Source organism: Mesoplodon mirus, assembly GCF_964341445.2.
Source record: "Mesoplodon mirus genome assembly, chromosome: X".
NCBI lineage: Eukaryota > Metazoa > Chordata > Mammalia > Artiodactyla > Ziphiidae > Mesoplodon > Mesoplodon mirus.
Window position 1 is genome coordinate 60,815,229 of NC_138981.1, and position 24,647 is coordinate 60,839,875.

Below are 24,647 nucleotides of genomic sequence, written 5' to 3' on the forward strand. Positions count from 1 at the left end.
TATATATAAAACACACACACACACACACACACACACACACACACACACAGAGCATCTCTCCCATCTTGACAAACATCTAATTTCCAGCCGTAGCTCTGCCTCTCCCTCTAACTATGGCTCTCTCTCCTCTCTAACCACAGCCAGACTCCCTGAGGGGTCTCCCCTTCCCTGCCGTTTCCCTCCCTAACCTGTTGTCGTCTGGCCTCTGGAAGCTGGCCTTGCCAAGCTACCCTTTCGGTGTTGCAACAGTGTATATTCACCGCTTGGTCCTCAGCCTACTTAAATTCTTGAATGCAGTTGATGATGTCAATAGGTCCTTGCTCCTAGAAGCTAACCTTCTCCCAACCTTGGGGGCACAACCCATTGTCCTTGCCTGGAAATTTCATGTCAGTCTTTTTAGATGGGATTTTGTCCCAAGCCACACAAATATGTTCTGAGGGTGGGGCCTCCAGAGACCCACAGCCCTGCCTTCGAGGAGTTGAGAGTCTCGTCAGCACAAGAGGGGCTCAGCATCCTTGTACTTGAGGCAACAAGGTGGTTCCTCCAGTGGAGGCCCCCACCTCCCTCCCTCAAGCTGCTTCCCTGTCTCTTTGCACCTCTGGCAAAAATGGGAAAGAGGACAAAGCTCCGGCTAGGTCTTCACTCTGTGAGCGAGAACCCATGACGCCTCTCTTCCGGTTAAAAGCCGGTTACTGGGACAGGGCGCCGTCCGTCCGCCTGTGCTCTTTTTGCCAGGTATGGTCATGGAGTCCCTCTGCAATGAGCTTCTGGCACACATGGCTTATTTCCCAGGACCTTGTCTTTCTAAACACACAGAAACAAATTTGAACAAGATATGTTTTAAATGTTTTAAAGTCAGCAATTCTCTCCTGCTTTGTGTCCTGGGAAATAGGCTTTGCTAGAATTTGCAATGCTGATTCTAGAATGCTGGCAGGGTGGAGGTGGGAGAAGCAGTGAGGAAGGACAGCAGGGTTCTCCACTTGATGCTATGGAGAGCAAAGTCGGACTCTGAGTCTCACTAGTCTCTGGCTGTTGGACCTTGTGAAAGCCCCTTTCCCTCCGCGAGCCTCAGTTTCCTCCCCAGTTACTGGGGCTCCTAATCATTAGCTCCTCTGTCTGTGGCGAAGATGCTGGGACATGACCCTTATGTGCTGGAGGCGTGATCCTCTGCCAGAGTAGGCACTCGCTAGGAGTTGGGGAAACTGAATTGAATTGTGTTTGGCCATAGTGCACAGCCTTGTTCCAGGCCAAGAGAGAAAGTGTGTGTGTGTGCAAGAGAGGCTTGCAAAAAACAAGGCCTATCTCTCTGCACGTCTCTCCTCTGGGAAGGAAGGGGCCCGCACGGTGACAATAGACCAGGGGCGCTGACTCAGACAGCCAGTTCCTGCTCATTTCCCCTCACTGTAGGACAGCAGCAGAGCGGGAGGTCAGCCCTCCGTGTGGCTCTGATTCGGGCCTTTGGCCGAGAACCTTTCCTAGAGAAAGACAAGACCAACTCACAGACAGGTCTCGCTGTGACGGGACGGACTGGACCACTGTGGCTGTGGGCAGGCAAGTGGGGGCAGCGGGGAGTGGAAAAGGAGAGAGAGGAAACTCACTCTTTGAATCCTGCTTCGCTTTCCCTGGGCTGGGCAGCCTGGGAACAACTTTACGGGCAACAGAGCATGTGACCGATAGGGCCAAACAGACCCAGCCAGGGTGCTGGGAAACGGGGTTCAGGAAGAGTCCCTGGGTGTCCGCTGAGGAGCCTGGGGACGGGGTTCAGAACAGCGTGGAGCCCCTCGGCTCCCTGCCCTCAGTGTGGGCTCACCACACGCTTCTCCCTTGCATGAGGAGTTGCTGGATGTGGAGTCTTGGTCGTCCACACCGCTAGGATGGAGAGAGCCGAGGCTATCACCCTCTTCTGGAGCCGGGGAGGTGAGTCGGAGGAGGAGCAGGGTCGCATGCTCAGCAGAGGGGGCGTGGGGAGGAATCGGGGCTCACTGAGGGGGAGGGTCGTGCACTCAGAGCTGTCCTGAGGCAGCCTGGGCCTCTTGGGGGGAAGATGGGTTCCTTTAGTGCTAGAGGCATGCGATGAGGGGCAGGATAACCGCTTGGCAGAGGGGCTATAAAAGGAATTCAAAATTGGGTGGCTCTGGAGGAGGAGAGGGTGGATGTGATCACATCCCAACCCTGATAATCTGGGATTCTAGAGGGATAAGAAAAGTGACTGAAGAATTATAAGCGTATGTGTCAGAAATACTATCTCTCATTTTCTATAAATCGACTTAACATGCTCTCTGAAGCCTTGTCCCTTGCATGGTGGAAAATGCCTTTTCAGTCAATCTCGGGGCTTTACCCGCCTCCTGAAGTCCTGCTAAAATGCTGATTTTTTTGCACTACCAAAGGATGCGGACGGGAGGGGGCAGGAAAGGGGTGCCTATCACTGGTCATCTGTCAACACAAGTTACTGCCAAGGGACCAAGTGCTTTCTAAGCACAGTTCAAGCCAGGCCTCCTGGCAGTAGGGTGGAATCAAGTTCAGGGTCCTGAGCCACACCAGGGGACCCCTCTTTGGTTTGTGTGAAGAAGATGTTGCCTGCCCTTGACAATGTACTGGAAGCTCTAGTCACGGCCGCAGAGGTAGCTGGCAGGAACAAGGGTTGGTCCTCTGTGGTAGGCTCAAAAGGAGTTTATGAGCTAAAGGAGTTTGAAAAGCAGAGTGATGACACTGAGAACTGAATACTGTGAGGACTACGTGCTGTTTGACATGGAGAAGAAGCAGAGGAAAGTGGTCTTTGGTCTTCAGGTCTTTGAGGGTCTGTCACAGGGTGAAGGGAATAGATGGGAGCTGAGGGGGGGCTCAGGAGGCAGAGCTGTGTGACCTGTGGACAAGGAGGAACTCTCTAACAGACTCTCCATGGGCTGCCTTACAAAGCAGTAAGGAGTCTGGGTGTCTTTGGGAAGTAACAGAGCGAGCCCTAGAGAAGACAAGGGCAACTGAGAGCTGGTCTTCTTCTTCCAAGGAGGGAGGGGTGGAGGGAGGGAAGCACCAGGGGCACCTGGCCTGCAGGGCCGGCCCCATCCTGCACTGGGTTCTCTCCTCCCATTCCTCTGGTCCAGCACTCCCATCTCCCTCCCTGCTGCTGGGCTCCCTGCTTCCACTCTTGCCCCTCTCCAGCCCATTCTCCACTCAGCAACCAGAGTGAGACCTTATACAACAGCCCCGGCTGCTAAAAATCTTCCAGTGGCCGCCCACCGCCCACTGGTGCAAGTCCAGATTTATTTCTCTTCTCTATTGCCTCCTTTCTACTCTCTAAAAACAGAGCAGAGATAAGATCGTTTCTCACTCTAACGCAACTCTGACATTTCATAAATCTATGTCCTAGACAGCTGGAAAGGGCTATATTTAACCTTCCGCCTTGTAGTTTATAATGGAGGGACTTGTTTAAGGCGCTGCCTTCTAACGCCGCCACAGGAGCCTAGCGCCTTTTCTTTGTTCTCTGCTAAGCCACAGCCAGCCTTTCCCTCCAGCGGGTGCAGGCCACTTGCCCCAGAGCACCCACCATCCCCTCTGTCTCTCGGTGAGAGAGGTCCCCGTCCCACCCCCTGTAGTGTGCCCCCTCAGCTTTCTTATCTGCAAATACCTGAAAGACTGCTTATGAACCCCATAGCCCAATAAGTGGGACAGCAGGTGAGCACAAGAATAGATCAGAGGATGGGCTGCGAGGGGTGGGCTGGGCTAAGGGAGGGAGCCAGGAGAGAAGAAAATGTCTTGTCAGGGGTCTGGTTGTGGCCATAGAAGGGGGAAAGGGAGTAATGCTGAGTAATGTGCCGGACCCTGTATATGATACTTTGCATACATTGCCTTGTGCCATCCTCACAGCATTCCTAGGAGGTAGGTGCTAATAGTACCTGCATCATCTCCAGAGAGGGGATGGGCTCAGAGCAGTTCAGTGACTTTACCCAAAGTCAGACACAGCTAGAAAGTGACAGAACCGGGATTGAGCCCAGGCCTGTCAAACTCCAAAGCCCGGTGGTGAACAGTATGGAGGTTCCTTAAAAAACTAAAAATAGAATTACCATATGGCCCAGCAATCCCACTACTGGGCATATACCCAGAGAAAACCATAATTCAAAAAGACACATGCACCCCAATGTTCATTGCGGCACTATTTACAATAGCCAGGTCATGGAAGCAACCTAAATGCCCATTGAGAGATGAATGGACAAAGAAGATGTAGTACATATATACAATGCAATATTACGCAGCCATAAAAAGGAACGAAATTGGGTCATTTGTAGAGACGTGGATGGATCTAGAGGCTGTCATACAGAGTGAAGTAAGTCAGAAAGAGAAGAACAAATATCATATATTAACGCATATATGTGGAACCTGGAAAAACGGTACAGATGAACCAGTTTGCAGGGCAGATGTTGAGACACAGATGTAGAGAACAAACATATGGACACCAAGGGGAGAAAGTGGCGGGGGGGCTGGTGGTGGGATGAATTGAGAGATGGGGATTGACATATATACACTAATATGTATAAAATAGATAACTAATAAGAACCTGCTATATAAAAAAATAAATTAAATAAAATAAAATTCAAAAATTCAAAAAAAAGAAAGCCCGGTGGCTTTGCCCAGTCCCGGGACACCTCTGGCTGTGTCGGTACTGCCCTTTGGAGGCAGTTCTCCCTCATTTCTTTGGGTATCTTTTGCAAATGCTTGAGCCCCTTGCAGGCTCTGTCCACACTGCCCACTACGCAGGCCCCAGGCCCACCTCAACCTCTGCCCCTAGCTGTGGAGCCCAGCCTAGGAGGTCTTTTGATGGTGCCCCCGTGCTCTCAGGCCTGATGGGCTGACTTCCGCCTATCTCTTCTTCCACATTCTGTTCTCTTCTCCCTCACAGATAGCAGCTACTAGGAACAGGAGTCTCAAACAGTAGGCTATACGATTCTTTCTTCCATGTCTGCCCACTAGACCACTAACACTAACACCCTCTGTGGCCTTAGACAAATTGTGTCCCTCCTCTGGTCCCAGTTTCCCCACCTGTAAAGTGGGAAGATAGGGTGCTCTATAAAGGCCCTCACAGTTCTAAGAACCTGGGATGCCCAGGGTCCTGCCCCTCTCCCAGCCCCACCCTTTCTGCTTTCTCTCGCACAATATGGATAATGATGGTCACCACAGGCACTGGTTTGGAAACCTTCGCTAAGCCAAGGAAAGGACAGCTACATCAGAATGACTGCCCCAGAGCCAATGGACAAAGCAATCAAGTGGTAATAACAAGCACATTTGTAGGGCACTTTATTGTTTACCAACTGTTCTCATAGCCAGCCGAGCGCTAGGGAGGGGGATGCCAAGGGGAATCTTAATGGTACACGGTGCATCTTTAAAAAACATTAAATTACATGGTGAGAAAATGATTCTCGCTTCCTTCTCTTTCTAGTTTTCTGATTACATCAAGGAGAAAGTCTCAGTGTGATGTTATTCTTCACCCTGTGTAATGCTTGCTAATCTTCTTTCGGAACAGAGCTAGAGCAGGCCTCAGGCTCAAAGACAAAGACAGGCAATGATATCTACATAGAATTTAATTACTCTGTTCTGTTCCCATTGTATTTATTTTTACAATTACTTTCTATTTCTGGCAAAAGATCCCCTTTTTTGTTTTGGTTCTTGGGTGCCATATAAAATTTTTTAATATATATTTCTTTAAGCAAAAAAAAAAATTCATGTCGAGAAAAAGATGAAGTGAATAGTAAATAGAGCCAGCAGTGCGCAGATATGGCAAAACTTGTCAAAGTGGTTCCTAAATGGCTGAAGCTTAGGCAACACTGGAAGGTGGCATTCGTTCAGCACCAAGTTCCTCAGTGTGACCCATAGCGCCCTGCACAGTCTACACCCACTAGTGTCCCAGAATTTGTTGTTCCTTACTCCTTTCCCTCCCACACCCTACACCCTTTCACGCCTGCCAGCCTTTGCACATGCTGTACCCTGTGTCTGGAGTGCCCCTCCCACATCCCTTGTCCACCCATCAAACCCTAACTCAGCCTTCAAGACTCAGTTTAAATGGTACCTCCTCTAGGGAGCTTTTCTTCAGCTAAGCACTAGGTTCATTTATTTCCCTATTATAGTCTCTCCCATGGCTATAATCATGTGCTTCCAGGCTAATATCTTCCACCCTATTGGTTCCAAATGCATTTTATAAGAAAGAGCGAGCGAGAGAGAAATGAATAAAAATGTAACTGTGAGTAAGGCCTGGGCACAGTGATTGGGCCTTGGGGACTGTTACAGCTCCTGGGATCACTTGGAATTGAGACTTACCAGATGCTGAGCCAGAGCCTACACAGGCCACAAAGCTGGCCCAGGAGCTGCCTCTGGGGGACGGTTGCAGGCTGCATGTAAGAAGTTTACTGGGTGCCTTTGAGATCAACACCTGGGATCTAAGAGAAGGAGGCAAGATTGGTTCGAGGGAGAAGGCTGGGCTGGGACAGCTCATAACAGCTGACCCTGTGAGGAGCTCTGGAACTGGGTTGGCCCTTCAGAGTTGTTCTGAGTTAGGGTGAGGGGCCCAGGCGTTGACACCAGCCCATATGGACCAGTTATTAGATGCAGGCTGGTCCCAGGGAAGGAGCACGGTCTTGGGCGATGCAGCACTGGTCTGAGGAGGCGGCTGGGCAATCCTCGAAGAGGACTGTCAGCCAACAGTGCTCAGTCCTGGGGGAGTCTGGGCGGGGGGCATCGCTGTGTCCACGAAAGGAGCTTTGTCTTGCCCCCTGGGACTTCAGTGCTGGGAGGGCAGGGAAAATAGAGCAGTGGTTTGAAGGGCAGAATGTAGCTGTCAAGAGTTGGTGGCTGGAAGAGCCTAGTAAATGTTTGTTAAAAAATAAATGGCTGAGTATGAGGTTCAAGGCAACGTGCTTAGAGGCAAGGAGGATACAGAGGCAAACAAGTCACAGGGAACTTCTGGTATAATTAGGGTGACAGATATGGAAAAAAAACTATTCTAGAACAATGTGTATAGGGGCTACAATGGGTCCCACAGACCATGCTGCCACAGCATCTCGTTCTTGCTTCTCTTGGAAGCCTTATCTTACCACACTTCTGACAACCCTCTAAGGCATGAATTCTTGTCTTCACTCTTCACATGTGAAAATTGAGATCCAGGGATTTTCTCTAGAACTCACTGCCACTTAGATCCCCCAAGCGGGTGGGCCTAAACCACCCAGCCCCTCTCCAAGCCACGTGCAGTCCTTTGCAAAGTGCTTATTACGTACGTTCCATCTTGTCACAGCCCTGTGAGGGAGTAAAATAAGGGCGTCAGAGGAAAGTAGATTTTTACCTTTATTTTCTTAACTTGCCTGGTATGCTTTCAGATATAGATATATTCTGATCATATTTATAACAGTGACATTCTTTTTTATTCTGGTTTTCTTTTTCCTACACATTCTTAACCACCTGTGAAATTCTTCCATTACACTCATCTGTTCTTCCATATCTTGTCTCAAAAGTGAGAAAATTGTGATCAAAATCCAATTCGTTCCTTTTGAGCTGTGAGGGGGAAAAATACGTTGTTTTTTTAAAAAATTTCAGCCTTACTCAAAAAGGCAAAACTTTCTTGGTTTGAAACATTAAAAATGTATGAAACCAAGAATACCTCTGATTCTATGTGTGATTAATACTCTAGGAGAGATGTTCTATGGGGGAGGTTGTATAGTTTGAATAAAAGACCGCTCAGGAGCAACTAAAAATCCCCAATGAGAAGCTGTGTCTTGGGCAGGGTTGTTGTTCCTTGCTCCCCGACCCACCCAAGTCTGTGCCCTCTCCCTACCTTTGTGCCTACCCTCCTCCTCAAACTGCAGGCTGAGTTTCTTTCTTCTCTTCATTCCCTGCCTTAAAGATTTTCTGTCAAATGATGATGAGGGCAAAGTTTGAAGCTGCCCCCAAAGAATACTAGCATCTCTCCCAGTGGATTCATTTCTGTGGCCTCTCTGGTCCCAGAGCTCACCTAAAGCAAAACTTTTCTCTAGAGTTTTCCTAGCCGAAGCTGTCACACTGTAGAGAACCAACAGTTGCTCTATGTTCCGAAGGAGAAAAGTCTCCATACGTTCCCAGTGAAAATAAAGATGTACACGCTCTGTGTCCATGCCTAGCCCTGCATGATTTTATTTGCCATCACTATTACGGGATCATAATTAAAATTTCCCCTCTTGTTATAACTACCAAAACACCATGCTGGCCTCACGGCAAGGGAGCCCTCATTTCTACTCATTTCCTTGACTTCCTTGTAGGGAGCTTGCAATAGGCAATAGGGGCCAAAGTGGGGTGCAGGAGTCAATTTTACGCTTTAAAGATTAGCAAGGTAGATAAATTGCCCTTATCAAAGTGTAACTTTCAAAGAACTAAAAACATGACTCTCATTGAAATGTATAGTGATCACGTATCAAAAATGTATTGAACTCATTGATGAAGGAACCAACATTGTGGTAAAGCTGTTTTTTAAAAGATATGAGAGTTTGGCAGTTCCTCAAAGTTAAATATAGAAGTACCATATGAGCCAGCAATTCCACTTCTAGGTATATGACCAAAAGAATTGAAAATAGGGACTTGAGCAGATACTTGTATGTTAATGTTCATAGCAGCATTATTCACAATAGCCAAAATGTCCATTATTCACAGCCCAAATGTCCATCAATGGATGAATGAATAAACAAAATATGGTATATCCATACAGTGGAATATTATCCATCCATAAAAGGGAGTGAAGTTCTAATCCATACCACAGTATGGATGAACTTTGAAGACATTATGCTACGTGAAAGAAGCCAAACACAAAAGAAATATTGTATGATTCCATTTATATGAAATATCTAGAATAGGCAAATTCATAGGGACTGAAAGTAGGCTGGAAGTTACCAGGGGTTGGGAAGAGGGGGAAGGGAAATTACTGCTTAACGTTTCTGTTTGGGGTGATGAAAAATTTTGGAAATGGATAGTGGTGATGGTTGTACAACATCCTGAATATAATTAGTGCCACTGAACTATATACTTAAAATGATTTAAGTGGCAAATTTCGTGTTATATCTCTTTTACCACATTAAAAAAATAGTAAAAAAAATGTATGAGAGATCAAAAGATTTGAGGGACTTCAAAAGAAGGCTGGAATAAGGTCAAAAAGCTGGATACAAAACTGGTTAGTTATACAGGATAATAAAACTTTAACTCTTGGGGCTATCTTTCCTACTAGACAGAAATAATTTTCATTTCTACCAGGCAAAAATCATTTGCAACTTATCACTCTTTTACAAGATAACGTTTAACTTTACAGAGTGGGCCTTAATTAATAGTGAATAGTCAAACAACAAGGATTTACTGTACAGAACAGGGAATTATATTCAATACCTTGTAATAACCTATAATGGAAAAGAATGGGGAAAAAAGACTATATATAAATATATATATATATATATATATATACACACACACACACACACACACAGATATATATGTATAACCAAATCACTTTGCTGTACACCTGAAACTAACAACATTGTAAACCAACTATACTTCAATTTAAAATTTTTTTTAAATAGTGAATAGTCAAACAACCACAGAGATGATACTCTCCTATGTTCTTGAAAGGGCACTCAGTAATATTTTTTGCCCTGTGTCAAGCTGCAGATAGTTTTTCTTAACACCTCAAATAATACATGACAAATCACAACTCCCATATGGGTCTCCATGAAAGAAACATCTTTAGCTTCAAGGCCTGACTCTCATGGCATTAACATCTTGGTGGCATCTTCTGAGGGGTACCCAGCAAGTACAGACCTGGGCCACTTGTCAGGCTCATTTCAGTCCATACTAAATCCAGTATGAATCCACCAGACTGGTCTTTCAAAACACCACTTTCACTGTTCCTCCCACACACAGAACTGAAATGACTCCTGATCTAGCCCACACTTCCCAGACTGGTTAGCAGAAGCCTCTGGAATCTAGCCTGGCTCAGAGTTTGAAAAGGAGCTTTCAAGTCTCAGTGTCCTCAGTCCCAGCCAGGTTGGCTTCTCCCAACTCCCTGCTGAGTTTCTGAGCTTCACTCAGGCAGAGCTCCCACTTTATGCCCCTGGCCCATCTCTTATCCTAATGGGCTTATGGCAGTTTCCCAAATTTCAGTCATCCATGTACCTCTGTCACAAATTTTGTTTGCTATCTGTACTATTTTCTAATTTTTAAAAAATTGACTCTCTTTTAAAAGATTTTACTTGCCCAAAGCTGCAGGTTTGCTAAGCTATGTAAAGAAAAAAGTTCATCGGTATACCACCTCAAATCACATTTATTTCATACTTGGTTGTATTCTAATTGTTCAGCGTGTTTGGCCTCAGTTGAAGATGGTAAGCTCCTTGAGGACAGGTACTATGGTTCTGGTGTCCCTCAGCATGCAGCACTGGCCTAAGCCCTCGGCAGGTCCCCACCACATGCCCTTTGGTTGACTGTCAGTCTCCTTTGGTAAGCTTCTCATAAGAACACTGCTGGCTTTCCCTCTGTCCCCTTAGTGTGCACAGAAACGTTGAAAATGTACCTCCAGGGACTTATACTCTGGCTGGAAAAACAAAAGCAGGTGTTCTTGGTGAGTCCGGCAGACCTAGCTCCCTCTTGGCCACTTTCTATGTATGTTACCTTGAAGAAGAAACCTCCCTGCCCCTCAGTTTCCTCATCAATAAAATGAGAATAATAATCATAATACCTGCCTTGCCTCCTTCATAGAATGGACGGGAGGCTCCAATGAAGTGATAGTCGTATAAGTGCTTTGTAAACAAGAACATGATATCCATATTTTAGTTAAATGTTTCCATAAAGCTTCCATAACAATACAAGATGGCCAAATAATGTCACAAGACAGTTTCCCAAGCTCCAAATGAGTCCCTGTGGTGCTCAGTTACTAATGGGCGGAAGGCTTCCAGAAGACTTGCTTGAGATGGGCCATGAAGCATGAGCAGAAGGTCGATAAGGAGTGGGGGTGGGGAAGGACAGCAGAGCCAGCTGTGGAGCATGAGGGAAGCAAATTGAATAGGGAAGAAAGATGGACACCTGCTTGGGCCTGGTGAGGAGTGAGGAGGCCAATTGGGCTGCACAGAGGAAAGCGTGAAGGGGCAGTGGAAGAAAAGGGGAGGTGAGCCAGACCTGGAGGCCTCCAGTGCCAGACTGAGGTGCTGGACCTTCCTGCTGTGAGGTCACTGGGCAGCTTTTGAACAGAGGAGCATGTGAGGAAACCAAGCTTTAGAATGCAGATTCCTCTAAGATCAGACTTCTTGTTTTCCTCATCATTTATTTACCATTTATATATTTTTATTATGAGATAAAATACAGAGTCATTATGCCAAAAAAATCACAGGTAAATCAGCAAGCATTTAGAGAAAAAAATTAAAGTTCCCCTCTAACCTCTCCTCCCCTCCCCCTAGTCAATCCCAGTCACTTTCAGAGACTACATCTGTTATTTGCATGTTGTGACTCATTCCAGATCTTTTCCTATGAATATGTCCGTGTATGTGTATACATATCTTTTTACATAAGTGAGATTCTCTTATGCATCTTGTACAGAGCCTTGATGTTTTTAACCTAATCTGTCTGTGGACATTTTTCTATGGCAGAATCTCTTCTTCTGAATGGCTATATAGCATTCCTTAGTAAGAATATGCTGCAACTTATTTAACCAACACCCTATTGATAAAGAATTCTGCAATTAATTTTGCTTTTTCTTTTTACTTTCATGTCTTTGAAGTAATATATGCAGGTGGCAAAAGAAATTCAACAGTAAAAAGGAGTATTTAGCGAAAAAGTAATTCTTCTGCCTACCCCTAACCCCCACCCCCACTTTAATAGCTCCCCTCTCAAGAGGCAACCACAGAGACCAGTTGCTTGTGTGTCCTTCCAGAAGTGATCGACGGGCATACATAGATCACTTCTATGTGTGAGAGTATGTGTGTGTGTGTGTGTGTGTGTGTGTGTGTGTGTGTCTGTGGTGGGGGAAGGAGGGAGGGAGAGGGCAGAGGAAGAGACAACATTCCATATCAGCACATATTTCAGCTACATGATTCTTCTTAATGGCTGCAGAGTATGCCATCATGTGGCTGAACCACTGTTTAACCTATCTTCTACTGACGGGGTTATTGCCAGTAGTTTGCTATTGCACATAGTACTACAATGTATATCTTTGTTCATGTGTCTTCGTGTGTACTTTGTCTCTAGTGTAAATTCCTAGAAGTGGCATTGTTGGATAAAAGGAATGTGCATTTTACACTTTTGACAGATCATGCCAAACTGTCCTCCAAAGAAATTGTTCCAGTTGACCCTCCCACTAGCCATGAGAGTCCTGTCCCTCTCTCCCCATCACAGTGGGTAACAAAATTTTTTCCTCTGTGCCAGAGGAAGAGGATGAAAACCTGAAGTGGTGAGGTGGGAGTGTAGTCAGGGAAGGCACAGATCGCCCACTTGTTCCCCATGGGTATGGTTGAGACTCTCATAACAGCCCGATGGTGCATTTAACCCACAAAATTGTGTCCCCAAGACCTTAGGTGTCTAGTGGCACCCAGGAATTACCCATGATCCACAAACCCATGTGATACAGGTCCTGGACTGCCCAAAGAGATCCTTTTGGCTCTTGCCACCCTCTTCCAGCTTCACACAGAACCTCTTCTGGACCTGTTTATGTGCATCACCAGCCAGGACCAGGAAGCCTGGATGGCATTCTGCTGGAGAGCGGGGCCTCCAGCAAAACGTATTTTCACCCACTGTTCCCAAGTTCACACACACACACACACACACACACACACACACACACACACACACCCAAAAGGACTGAATATGGAACTCAAGACCCAGGTTCAGAAATGCAAGCCCGGGCCTTGGGAAGCACAGCTCATGTGCGGTCTGGGTTCCCAGACACTTCAGGTTAGTTGGTTGAAAGAACAAGGGTGTGTCTTGGTTTCCTGGGTGGCAGGGCGTGAGTGTAAGGATTCACGTGTAAGTGAAGGACAGGAAGTCATCTCGGGCAGCCACTACTCTTCACAACTGATGCCTCAGCAGTGCTTTACAAGAAAGCAAAGTGCCCACCACTTCTCCCACTCAGCTGCTCTCTGCCATTGCTTCTCCTGCTGCTCCCTGTGGTCTTGCTTTACCCACTTCCCGTGGCTTCTGCTTACTGCTGTCTCTGTGGGCATCTCCTGGCTTCTGGGCCTCCCCCACTGCATGTGCTCTTCTGTCTGTATGTCTCACATCACATTACTTAGGGAAGGAGTCTCATCGGGTCAGTTGGTCATTCTGCATTCTGGAACACCTGTCTGTCTGGGTCCTCACTGCAGAACACTCACAGGCCACTGGGCGCCCTCAGAGCCAGCTGGCAGATGGCTACCCTTGACTCAGGCACAGGTTCCCCAGTTCATTCAGTCATTACCAAAAGAACAGTGCCTGGCACAGATTAGCCACTCAACAAAATATTTATTGAATGAGTAAATAATAATCCAGAATCAAGGAATCACTTCTGTACACTTTGTTCAGAAGGGGCTATGGGTGAGGCAGGCACACAAAGCATTGTGGGAGCCCTCTCTAAGGCCACACTTAGCAAATCAATTACCTGGGTTTCTGATATACTTCTGTCTTCAATGTAAAGGTGCAGCATGTTATAAGGAGAAAAATGCAGGCTTTGTCACCAGACAGACCTGAGTTCAAATCCTGACTATCACTAATGCTGCAGCTTTGGGCAGGTTCCTTGACCTCTCCCTGTCCTTACCAATAAAATGGTTATATATATATATATATATATAATATATATATATATATATATTATATATATATCATAATATATCTATCTTGTGTCATTAAGAAAACTAGTCTAGACAAAGAATGCAGTGCCTGGTACTTAAAGGTGTTCAAGAGGTATTATCTATTGTGATTATTAAAGTCACTTTTAAAAGTTAAACCTTCTGGCTTTATCTATTAAGCTCCCAGTAAATGAGAGTGTGCTTGCAGTTCTAGAGATATGCTTGAATGTCTCAAGTCAAATACCACCAGGCACCACAAACATTTCCTCTTATTGGTGTTCATTACCAAAGGAAAGAGCCTTTTCTTCCTTTTCTTTCTGCTGGCCATTTAGCTTTGAGACTAAACAAGCCACCTCATCAATTTGCAAATGTTCCTCTCAAACACTTATGAATTCTGTCTCCCTCTGATTGATAGTTCCACAACCTGAGTTCTAATTTATTCCTTGGATGATTTCCCTATTTTTATTGAAATTGATTGCCAGGAAAGGCACCTTCCCTGCAGACATGGGACTCTGGCCAGGTCTCCACATGGCAGGAGTGAGGGTATCTCTATCTAATACACCAGCAGTTACAAGTCCCCTCCCGGGTACCTGGCCCTGTGCTGTGAGCAACATTATTTCCTCAGTCCAGGAGTCAAGGCAGTAGGTGAGAAAGGGACTGCTTAACATTGCTTTCTTCCAGAGTCCAGGCATTCTCTAGGGTGGGGGTTCCATAAGTTGTTCATCTGCCCTGCTCTGCACTGATGGATGTTGAGAATGTTTCCAGTTTCACCCAATTGCTGATAACGGGGCAATGAGTGTTCTTGTACATAAATCTGTGTGTACATGTATGACTACTTCCCTAGTCTACTTTTATGAAAGTGCAGTTACTGGATCAAATAGAGTATGAATAGTTACTTTGGATAAATATCAGAATATTGCCCTTGGGACTTCCCTGGTGGTGCAGTGGTTAAGAATCTGCCTGCCAGCTCTATTTACAATCGCCAGGACATGGAAGCAACCTGAGTGTCCATCGACAGATGAATGGGTAAAGGAGATGTGGCACATATATACAATGGAATATTACTCAGCCATAAAAAGGAACGAAACTGAGTTATTTGTACTGAGGTGGATGGACCTAGAGTCTGTCACACAGAGTGAAGTAAGTCAGAAAGAGAAAAACAAATACCATATGCTAACACATATATATGGAATCTAAAAAAAAATGATTCTGAAGAACCTAGGGGCAGGACAGGAATAAAGACGCAGACATAGAGAATGGACTTGAGGACACGGGGAGGGGAAAGAGTAAGCTGGGACAAAGTGAGAGAGGGGCATGAACATATATACACTACCAAACGTAAAGTAAATAGCTAGTGGGAAGCAGCCACATAGCACAGGGAGATCAGCTCGGTGCTTTGTGACCACCTAGAGGGGTGGGATGGGGGGGAGGGAGGAGATATGGGAATATATGTATATGTATAGCTGATTCACTTTGTTGTAGAGCAGAGGCTAACACACCATTGTAGAGCAATTATACTCCAATAAAAATGTTAAAAATAAATAACAAAAATAACAAAATAAAAAAAAAGAATCCACCTGCCAGGGACTTCCCTGGCAGCACAGTGGTTAGGAATCCACCTGCCAGTGCAGGGGACATGGGTTCGATCCCTGGTCCAGGAGGATCCCACATGCCGCAGAGCAACTAAGCCTGCGAGCCACAACTACTGAGCCTGCGTGCCGCAACTACTGAAACCCGCGTGCGTAGATCCCGTACTCTGCAACCAGAGTAGCCCCAACTCACCACAACTAGAGAAAGCCCATGCACAGCAACGAAGACCCAACACAGCCAAAAAAATTTTAAAAATATAAAAAAAGAATATTGCCCACATATAAGGCTTAAAAACTTACACTTCCACCCTTTACCTCCATTATTGCATGCCTAGGTGTCTATCCTAGAGAAACTCTCACGCAGATGGACACTGGCACATATAACATGGATGTTCATGACAGCATTGTTTAAAAGAGCAAAAACTTGAGAAACAACAGGAGGACAGGTAGATAAATAAAATCACTGTAAATTCAAACAATGGAATACTACACAGCATAAAAATGTCTGAACCAACATCAATGTGCTATTTCTCACAAATCTAATGTTGAGCAAAGAAAGCAAATTTCAGAAAGATATATACGGTTCAATATAATTTGTACAAAGTTTAAGGACATGCAAAACAATACTGTATCTTGTACATTGTTTACGAGCATATGCAGAGTATATTTTGAAACATGCATGTGAATCATAGGCTGTCCATTCAGGAGGATGGCTGCCTCTGGAGGGAGGAATATGTGACTGGGGAAGGACACAAGCAGCTTCAACTGAACATGTACTATTTTATTTCTTTAAGGAAAAGGTTCTGGGGTAAATACTAGGAAATGTGTTTGTTCCTAATACTTTTCTTTATGCTTAAAATAGTTCATCATCTTCAAAAAAGAAGAAAATAGAAGTAGAGCAAAGGTTCCCTCTGCTCCTTTTTTGCAGATGAGGAAACTGAGGCTCAGACAGGTTCACAGCCTCTCTGGAGCCAACCCTTTTGTCCAGGATCACCCAGTACATCAGAGAGACCAATATCCTCTACGGGGAGGGACCTCGCACCCTGATTCACTGAGAACCCCCTTCTGTCCCAGACTCCAGTATAAATCCTTGGCGTGGGCTGCTTGGGTAATAACATCATGATTCTTGGCTTCCTGGCCCAAGAGGATGGCCACCTAATTTTTGCTATTGTCACCCAAATGGTGGAGGCTGCCTGCCCGCCCATGTAAGGATTCTGTGTGTACTCAAACCGAGTGTGATGAATGCTTAGGGCAAATATTAGATCCAGTCCTGATTTGTCAAGAGCCTTTACCATGAGCCCACCATTGCAGCATGGGTGCAGGGAAGCAAGAGTATTGCAAAGCTCTTCCCAGAACTGAAATTTTGCCACAATGCCTCCTGCAAGCAGCATTGCCCTGATCGGGTGACACAATGGAACCATCAGGCCTTATCAGCAGCACTTGGTCTAAAACAGAAACTAGGAGGGGTAGGAAGGGCAGTCCTCAGTGCTTGGCCCTGTTGCCATGGCCCCTGTTGCCATAGTCCCCAAGCACTTTTGCTTATTATTTCTTTCAGCCATTCATGGCATCCATCAGCAAGCAGGACCTAGAAGTTCTTTGAGGCAGACCAGGGAGAAAGTGGTTAACAGAAAAGATAAGAGAGAGTAGGGAAGTAATTAAACAAACAAAAAGAGTGGGTGGAAAGAATTTGGTGTATAGAAACACGAGGCCCAGAAAACAGTTACTTTTAAGGAATCTTCTTGAGATGTGATGGACCAAGATGGCTGAGTCAGAATTAGCTGAGAAGTGCCCATTATGTAGCTGTCATGTGTTTCAGGTATAGCAACTCTGTGCCCTAGATTTTCCAGAAAAGTCCCAGTTTCAAGTATTGGGTTCTGTTTGTCAGACCAAGGATCCTGATTTGAGATTCAGAAAATAAGGTCACTGTAGTTATAGTAGTTCTCTAAGTCAGCCTGGAAAAGCTCATTAGAATTCACTCTGCCCCACTGGGCGGCAGGGAATCCCCACAGTGCCTGCCCCTGGGCACTAAAGGCCTGAGCAAGGTGGCCTCTTATACTGCCAAGAAACATCAAAGTGCCTCTAGACTCCTTGCCCTCCACACCACTGTAGCTCTCCAGGGGGCATGTAGCCAGAAAGGCATAGGTTTTGACCCCCACAGGCCTGGGTTTCAATATTCTCTGCATTAACTCTGTCAGCTTGGGCAATGCTCTGAGCCCCAGTTGCCTCATCTGTAAAGTGAGAACAATAATATCTACGATACAGTGTTATTTCAAGCAAGCATCAAATGAGATGTTTACCTTTAAAGCTCGTACAAGTGTTAGTTGTTAAAATTTATCCCTACATTCAATCAGTAAGTGTCCACTACATGCCAGGCACGAAGCCAGTCCTGGGGATACAGACATGAGCAAAACAGACAAGGTCCCTGCTAGCATGGAGCTTTCAGCCCAAGGCAGATGGCAGACAGTAGCCAAAGAATTACCCATCCAAAGTTCACACAGAGGTAGAGCTGTTCTTTCTAAATGCTGGCTCTGGCTGTTTTGTAGAGTGAGAGGGCGAGAGAAGGGTCTGGAGGCCACTTAGGAGGCTTCTGCCAGCCATGGTAGCGTGGACTAGGGTGGTGGCAGTGACGGTGAGAAAGGGTCAGATTCTGGATCTATTTTGAAGGTAGAAGCAACAGAACTGGATGATGGACTGACATTTGGGAGCAGGGAAGAGGCAAGGAGGTATCTTAGCTAGCTGTGTCCCAAGGACTGGAGCCATGGGAGCCACACAGAGTCAGTCCCAAGGCTGCTGAGGGATTCCATGTGGAGGTTGAGTTTCTTCTCTTCTCCCTTCTGTAGAATGGTGCAATTCCAGTCAAATTGGTTTGCTAGACTTGATCTTAATCGTTTAGTATTTAAAATTTTGCTTTGAGGTAGATAATAAAGGCAAATATACGGCATTCCGGCTTTACAATGAATGCAGATTTCCCCTTAAAGGGAAATCCTTTGCTTCCAAATTTCAAATGTAATGTTACTTTAAAAACAACATAGTTTCCATTCATTTAGGATGCTGAAAAAACTCTTCAGTCTAGGTGATCTCCTCAGGGACCAGCATATGTTCTTTAAACTGGATTCCTTTCAAACCTCTGGCTCAGTATTTTTTGTTCCAAGAGTCTGGGAGAGAACAGGCCTGAAAGGGGAGGGAGAGACAGGAAGGGCCAAAGACAAGTTTGAGTTTCATAACAATAGTGAACCATACTTTATAGTTTTCGAAGGAATTTCACACCAATTATTTGTTGTCATATTTTGCAAATTCAGGACCAGAGCTATGTCCTGACTCCCAGTCCAGTGCTTTTGCTACTTACAACACTGCCAGGTCCTTAACTTTGGGGAGTGGGGGAGGGGTGGGGGAGGGGCAGGTCTCTCCATGAAAAACAAAAAGTTCAAATAGACATTCAAGGCCCTTCTTTATTGAAGCAATTTATTTCATTTGCACTGAGAATGATTGTTACAAGAAAATTTGGTATTTTTCCACACCAATTGTCCCCTCTACACATCAACAGGGCTTTTATTTCTCAGTCCTTGCAGGCCCACCCTTCAGAAGCTATTATCTGCTTGACAGTCTGCTGAGACCTCTTGTCTTTTTTCCTCTCTCAATTAAACACTAAGGACTGAGGTTCCATCTGCCCTGGAGCAAACAAATCTTTTGTTATACCTGTTTCCCAGTAGCTAGAGAGCTTTTTTCCTTTCTCCAACTTCTATAGTTCTCTCTTCAAAACACTTGAACCTCTTAGTGATTTTTAACTGCAGATGGCACATGAAATTGGTTTCCCAAACTTGGACCAAACCTCTCCAAAGCCCACTGCTTTTACCCTGCCTCCACCCATCCCTGAACTAGGAAAGAAAAAACCACACACAAGTTTTCCTAAGTTGTTATTTTTCTCTTTTCTAAGCAGTCTCATCTTAACATGAATGTAGCAAACTCCTAGGGAGAAATGGTAGGGTGTATCTCCACTGGGTAGGTTTTCCTCTCCACAGTGGATGGGGCTGACCTGGTGGTCTTTGTCTTTTTTGTTGTTGGTTTTTTTAAGACTTATTTATTATTTATTTATTTTTAAATTTTATTTATTTTTGGCTGCGTTGGGTTGTAGTTGTGGCACATGGGCTCTTCGCTGTGGCACGCGGGCTTCTCTCTAGTTGTGGTGTACGGGTTTTCTCTTCTCTAGTTGTGGCGCACAGGTTCCAGAGCACATGGGCTCTATAGTTTGCAGCATGCGGGCTCTAGTTGAGGCGCACGAGCTCAGTAGTTGTGGTGCCCAGGCTTAGTTGCTCCGCGGCATGTGGGATCTTAATTCCCTGACCTGGGATCGAACCCATGTCCCCTGCATTGTAAGGTGGATTCTTTACCACTGGACCACAGGGGAAGTCTCCTGGTCGTCTTTGATAATGCTGTGGGTAGTTGAGCTTTATCCAGCAGGGTGCCTTCCTTTTCTATGGAAAGACATAGGGGGCCTCAGGTTCAAGCTGAGCAAAGAGCCAACAGAAGTGGAATGGCTCCCCATGCACAGAGTTTTGAAGGTGAGAGGAAACAGAAGGTGAGGAAATAAAAGGGCAGAAAAGGAGGAACAAGAAAGTGTAAGGCAAGAGGGGTGTTTGCAAGTAGAAATAAAGCTATGAAAAGAATAATAGAACCTCTGATTTGGGGGCTGAAAAATGTTAATACTTTTATACTATTATATAAACTATTATAATAAATTATTTTCCAACATATAAAATTTAAATATATGTAATGGGTTCATTACTGTAAAAATATCACATTTGTTGTTAAAACTTCAAATAGCACTGAAGGGTTTAAAGTGAAAAATCCGGGTCAGAGTCCTTCTCCCTCCCTCTCAAAGCCCTCCTCATGCTCCCAAGAGGCCGTTGATGGTAACAGTCCTTGTGTGTCCTTGGCAGACTTGTTTACAATATGATATATTATACAATATACAATTATATATTGTATATTATACAATATACAATTATACAATACAATACAATATATTGTATCATTCATATACAAACTTATGTGTGCTTTCTAGATGCACAAATGAGATCATATTATACATGTTGGCCCATTCCTTATACTTTTTCCCTTAAAATTAAAAATAACTGAAATTTTCCCATTTTTTTTTTAAATTTAATTTTTGGTAGTTTTAAAACAAAGTTTTTATTTTAATTGAAGTATAGTTCATTTCCAATGTTGTGTTAGTTTCTGGTATACAGTAAAGTGATTCAGTTATTCACATATATATTCTTTTTCATCTTTTTTCCATTATAGTTTATTGCAAGATACTGAATATAGTTCCCTGTGCTATACAGTAGGACACTGTTGTTTATCTATTTTATATATAATAGTTTATATCTGCTAATCCCAAACTCCTAATTTATCCCTCCCCCTCCCTTCCCCTTTGGTAACCATAAGTCTGTTTTCTATGTCTGTGAGTCTATTTCTGTTTTCTAAATAAGTTCATTTATATCATTTTTTATACTCCACATATAAGTGATATCATATGATATTTGTCTTTCTCTGTCTGACTTACTTCACTTAGTATGATAAACTCTAGGTCCATCCATGTTGCTTCAAATGTCATTATTTCATTATTTTTAATGGCTGAGTAGTATTCCATTGTATATATGTACCACATCTTCTTACTGATTTATTTTCATTGAAGTAGAGTTCATTTACAATGTTTGAAGTTTTCCCGTTTCTACTCATAGATATCTACTTCATTCTTCTCAGTGGCTGCATGGCACCCCATTGTATGGACATCCTGTGGTGTGTGGAACCCTGTTGATTGACATTTAAGTAAAATAGGAAGCCCAGCACACAGCGCCATCCAATAGAAATAGAATGTGAAGCACAAATGAAAGCCACCTATGGAATTTTGACTTTTCTAGTAGTAGCCACATTTTCTCCCTGCTGACTTGAGATGCCACTTTTATGATACTCTAAGCACTCATATACACATGAACTTCTCTTGGACTATTTTATTTCATTCAACAACTTGCCAGTTTCTACACCAGTATCGCCCATTTCCAGTAGCCACATTTTAAAAGGAAAAAGGAAAAAAAAGAGATTCTAGAAACGATTTTTGGCATAGTCGGTTTTTTCCATTATATATCTTGTTTCAACTCGTTTCCATACTAAAAAATAAAATAAAAAAAGATGAAATTAATCTTGAGAATATACTTCATTGACTCCAATTATCAAAAATATTTTTCAACATGAAATCAATATTAAAAATTATTAATAAGACAGATCCACCAGAGGGCAGGCAGCAGAAGCAAGAAGAACTACAATTCTTCAGCCTGTGGAAAGAGAACCACATTCACAGAAAGATAGACAAAATGAAAAGGCAGAGGACTTTGTACCAGATGAAGGAACAAGATGAAACCCCAGAAAAACAACTAAATGAAGTGGAGATAGGCAACCTTCGAGAAAAAGAATTCAGAATAATGATAGTAAAATGATCCAGGACCTCGGAAAAAGACTGGAGGCAAAGATTGAGAAGATGCAAGAAATGTTTCACAAAGACCTAGAAGAATTAAAGAACAAACACCTAAAAGAATTAAAGAACAAACAAACATAGATGAACAATACAGTAACTGAAATGAAGAATACACTAGAAGGAATCAATAGCAGAATAACTGAGGTAGAAGAACGGATAAGTGACCTGGAAGACAGAATGGTGGATTTCACTGCTGTGGAACAGAATAAAGAAAAAAGAATGAAAAGAAGTGAAGACAGCCTAAGAGACCTCTGGGACAACATTAAACACAACAACGTTCGCATTATAGGGGTCCCAGAAGGAGGAGAGAGAGAGAAAGGACCCGAGAAAATATTAGAAGAGATTATAGTCGAAAACTTCCCTAACATGGGAAAGGAAATAGCCACCCAAGTCCAGGAACCTCAGAGAGTCCCAGGCAGGATAAACCCAAGGAGAAACACACCGAGACACATAGAAATCAAATTGACAAAAATTAAAGACAAAGAAAAATTATTGAAAGCAACAAGAGAGAAACGACAAATAACATACAAGGGAATTCCCATAAGGATAACAGCTGATTTCTCAGCAGAAACTCTACAAGCCAGAAGGGAGTGGCATGATATATTTAAAATGATGAAAGGGAAGAACCTACAACCAAGATTACTCTAGCCGGCAAGCATCTCATTCAGACTGGATGGAGAAATCAAAAGCTTTACAGACAAGCAAAAGCTAAGAGAATTCAGCACCACCACACCAGCTCTACAACAAAAGCTAAAGGAACTTCTCTAAGTGAGAAACACAAGAGAAGAAAAGGACCTACAAAACAAACCCATAACAACTAAGAAAATGGTAATAGGAACATACATATCGATAATTACCTTAAACGTGAATGGATTAAATGCTCCATTCAAAAGACACAGGCTCACTGAATGGATAAAAAAAACAGACCCATATATATGCTGTCTACAAGAGACCCACTTCAGACCTAGGGACACAAACAGACTGAAAGGGAGGGGATGGCAAAAGATATTCCATGCAGATGGAAATCAAAAGAAAGCTGGAGTAACAATACTCATATCAGATAAAATAGACTTTAAAGAATGTTACAAGAGACAAGGAAGGACACTACATAATGATCAATGGATCAATCCAAGAAGAAGATATAACAATTATAAATATATATGCACCCAACATAGGAGCACTTCAATACATAAGGCAACTGCTAACAGCTATAAAAGAGGAAATCGACAGTAACACAATAATAGTGGGGGACTTTAACACCTCACGTACACCAATGGACAGATCATCCAAACAGAAAATTAATAAGGAAACACAATATTTAAATGACACAATAGACCAGATAGATTTAATTGATATTTACAGGACATTCCATCCAAAAACAGCAGATTACACTTTCTTCTCAAGTGCACACGGAACAGTCTCCAGGATAGATCACATCTTGGGTCACAAATCAAGCCTCAGTAAATTTAAGAAAATTGAAATCATATCCAGCATCTTCTGTGCCCACAACGCTATAAGATTAGAAATCACTTACAGGGAAAAAAACATAAAAAACACAAACACATGGAGGCTAAACAATACGTTACTAAATAACCAAGAGATCACTGAAGAAATCAAAGAAGAAATCAAAAACTACCTAGAGACAAATTACAAGGAAAACGCGATGATCCAAAACCTATGGGATGCAGCTAAAGCAGTCCTAAAAGGGAAGATTATAGCAATACAGTCCTACCTCAAGAAACAAGAAAAATCTCAAATAAACAATCTCACCTTACACCTAAAAGAACTAGAGAAAGGAAACAAACAAAACCCAAAGTTAGTAGAAGGAAAGAAATCATAAAGATCAGAGCAGAAATAAATGAAATAAAAACAAAGAAAACAATAGCAAACATCAATAAAACTAAAAGCTGGTTCTTTGAGAAGATAAACAAAATTGATAACCTTTAGCCAGATTCATTAAGAAAAAGAGGGAAAGGACTCAAATCAATAAAATTAGAAATGAAGGGCTTCCCTGGTGGCGCAGTGGTTGATAGTCCACCTGCCGATACAGGGGACACAGGTTCGTGCCTTGGTCCGGGAAGATCCCACATGCTGTGGAGCAGCTAGGCCTGTGAGCCATGGCCTCTGAGCCTGCGCGTCTGGAGCCTATGCTCCACAACGGGAGAGGCCACAAAGGTGAGAGGCCTGCGTACCACAAAAAAAAAAAAAAAAAAAAATTAGAAACGAAAAAGAAGTTACAACAGACACTGCAGAAATACAAAGCATCCTGAGAGACTACTACAAGCAACTCTATGCCAAAAAAAGGAAAACCTGGAAGAAATGGACAAATTCTTAGAAAGGTTAAACCTTCCAAGACTGAACCAGGAAGAAATAGAAAATATGAGCAGACCAATCACAAGCACTGAAATTGAAACTGTGATTAAAAATCTTCCAACAAAAAAAAAAGCCCAGGACCAGATGGCTTCACAGGTGAATTCTATCAAATGTTTAGAGAAGAGCTAATACCCATCGTTCTCAAACTCTTCCAAAAAATTCCAGAGGAAGGAACACTCCCAAACTCATTCTATGAGGCCACCATTACCCTGATACCAAAACCAGGCAAAGATACTACAAAAAAAGAAAATTACAGACTAACATCCCTGATGAATATGGATGCAAAAATCCTCAACAAAAGACTAGCAAACAGAATCCAACAACACATTAAAAGGATCATACACCATGATCAAG

General features: G+C 43.7%; 1 protein-coding gene across 1 annotated transcript in view; it reads left to right on the forward strand.

The window, feature by feature from the left end:
- The first annotated feature begins 1,439 nt into the window (after nucleotides 1-1,439).
- NHSL2 (NHS like 2) overlaps nucleotides 1,440-24,647 on the forward strand; it is a 78,000-nt gene continuing 54,792 nt past the window's right edge. The window contains exon 1 of the mRNA XM_082609101.1: nucleotides 1,440-1,917. Coding sequence (XP_082465227.1) covers nucleotides 1,875-1,917 — 43 coding nt within the window. The 5' untranslated portion in view covers nucleotides 1,440-1,874. The remainder of the gene's footprint in view (nucleotides 1,918-24,647) is intronic.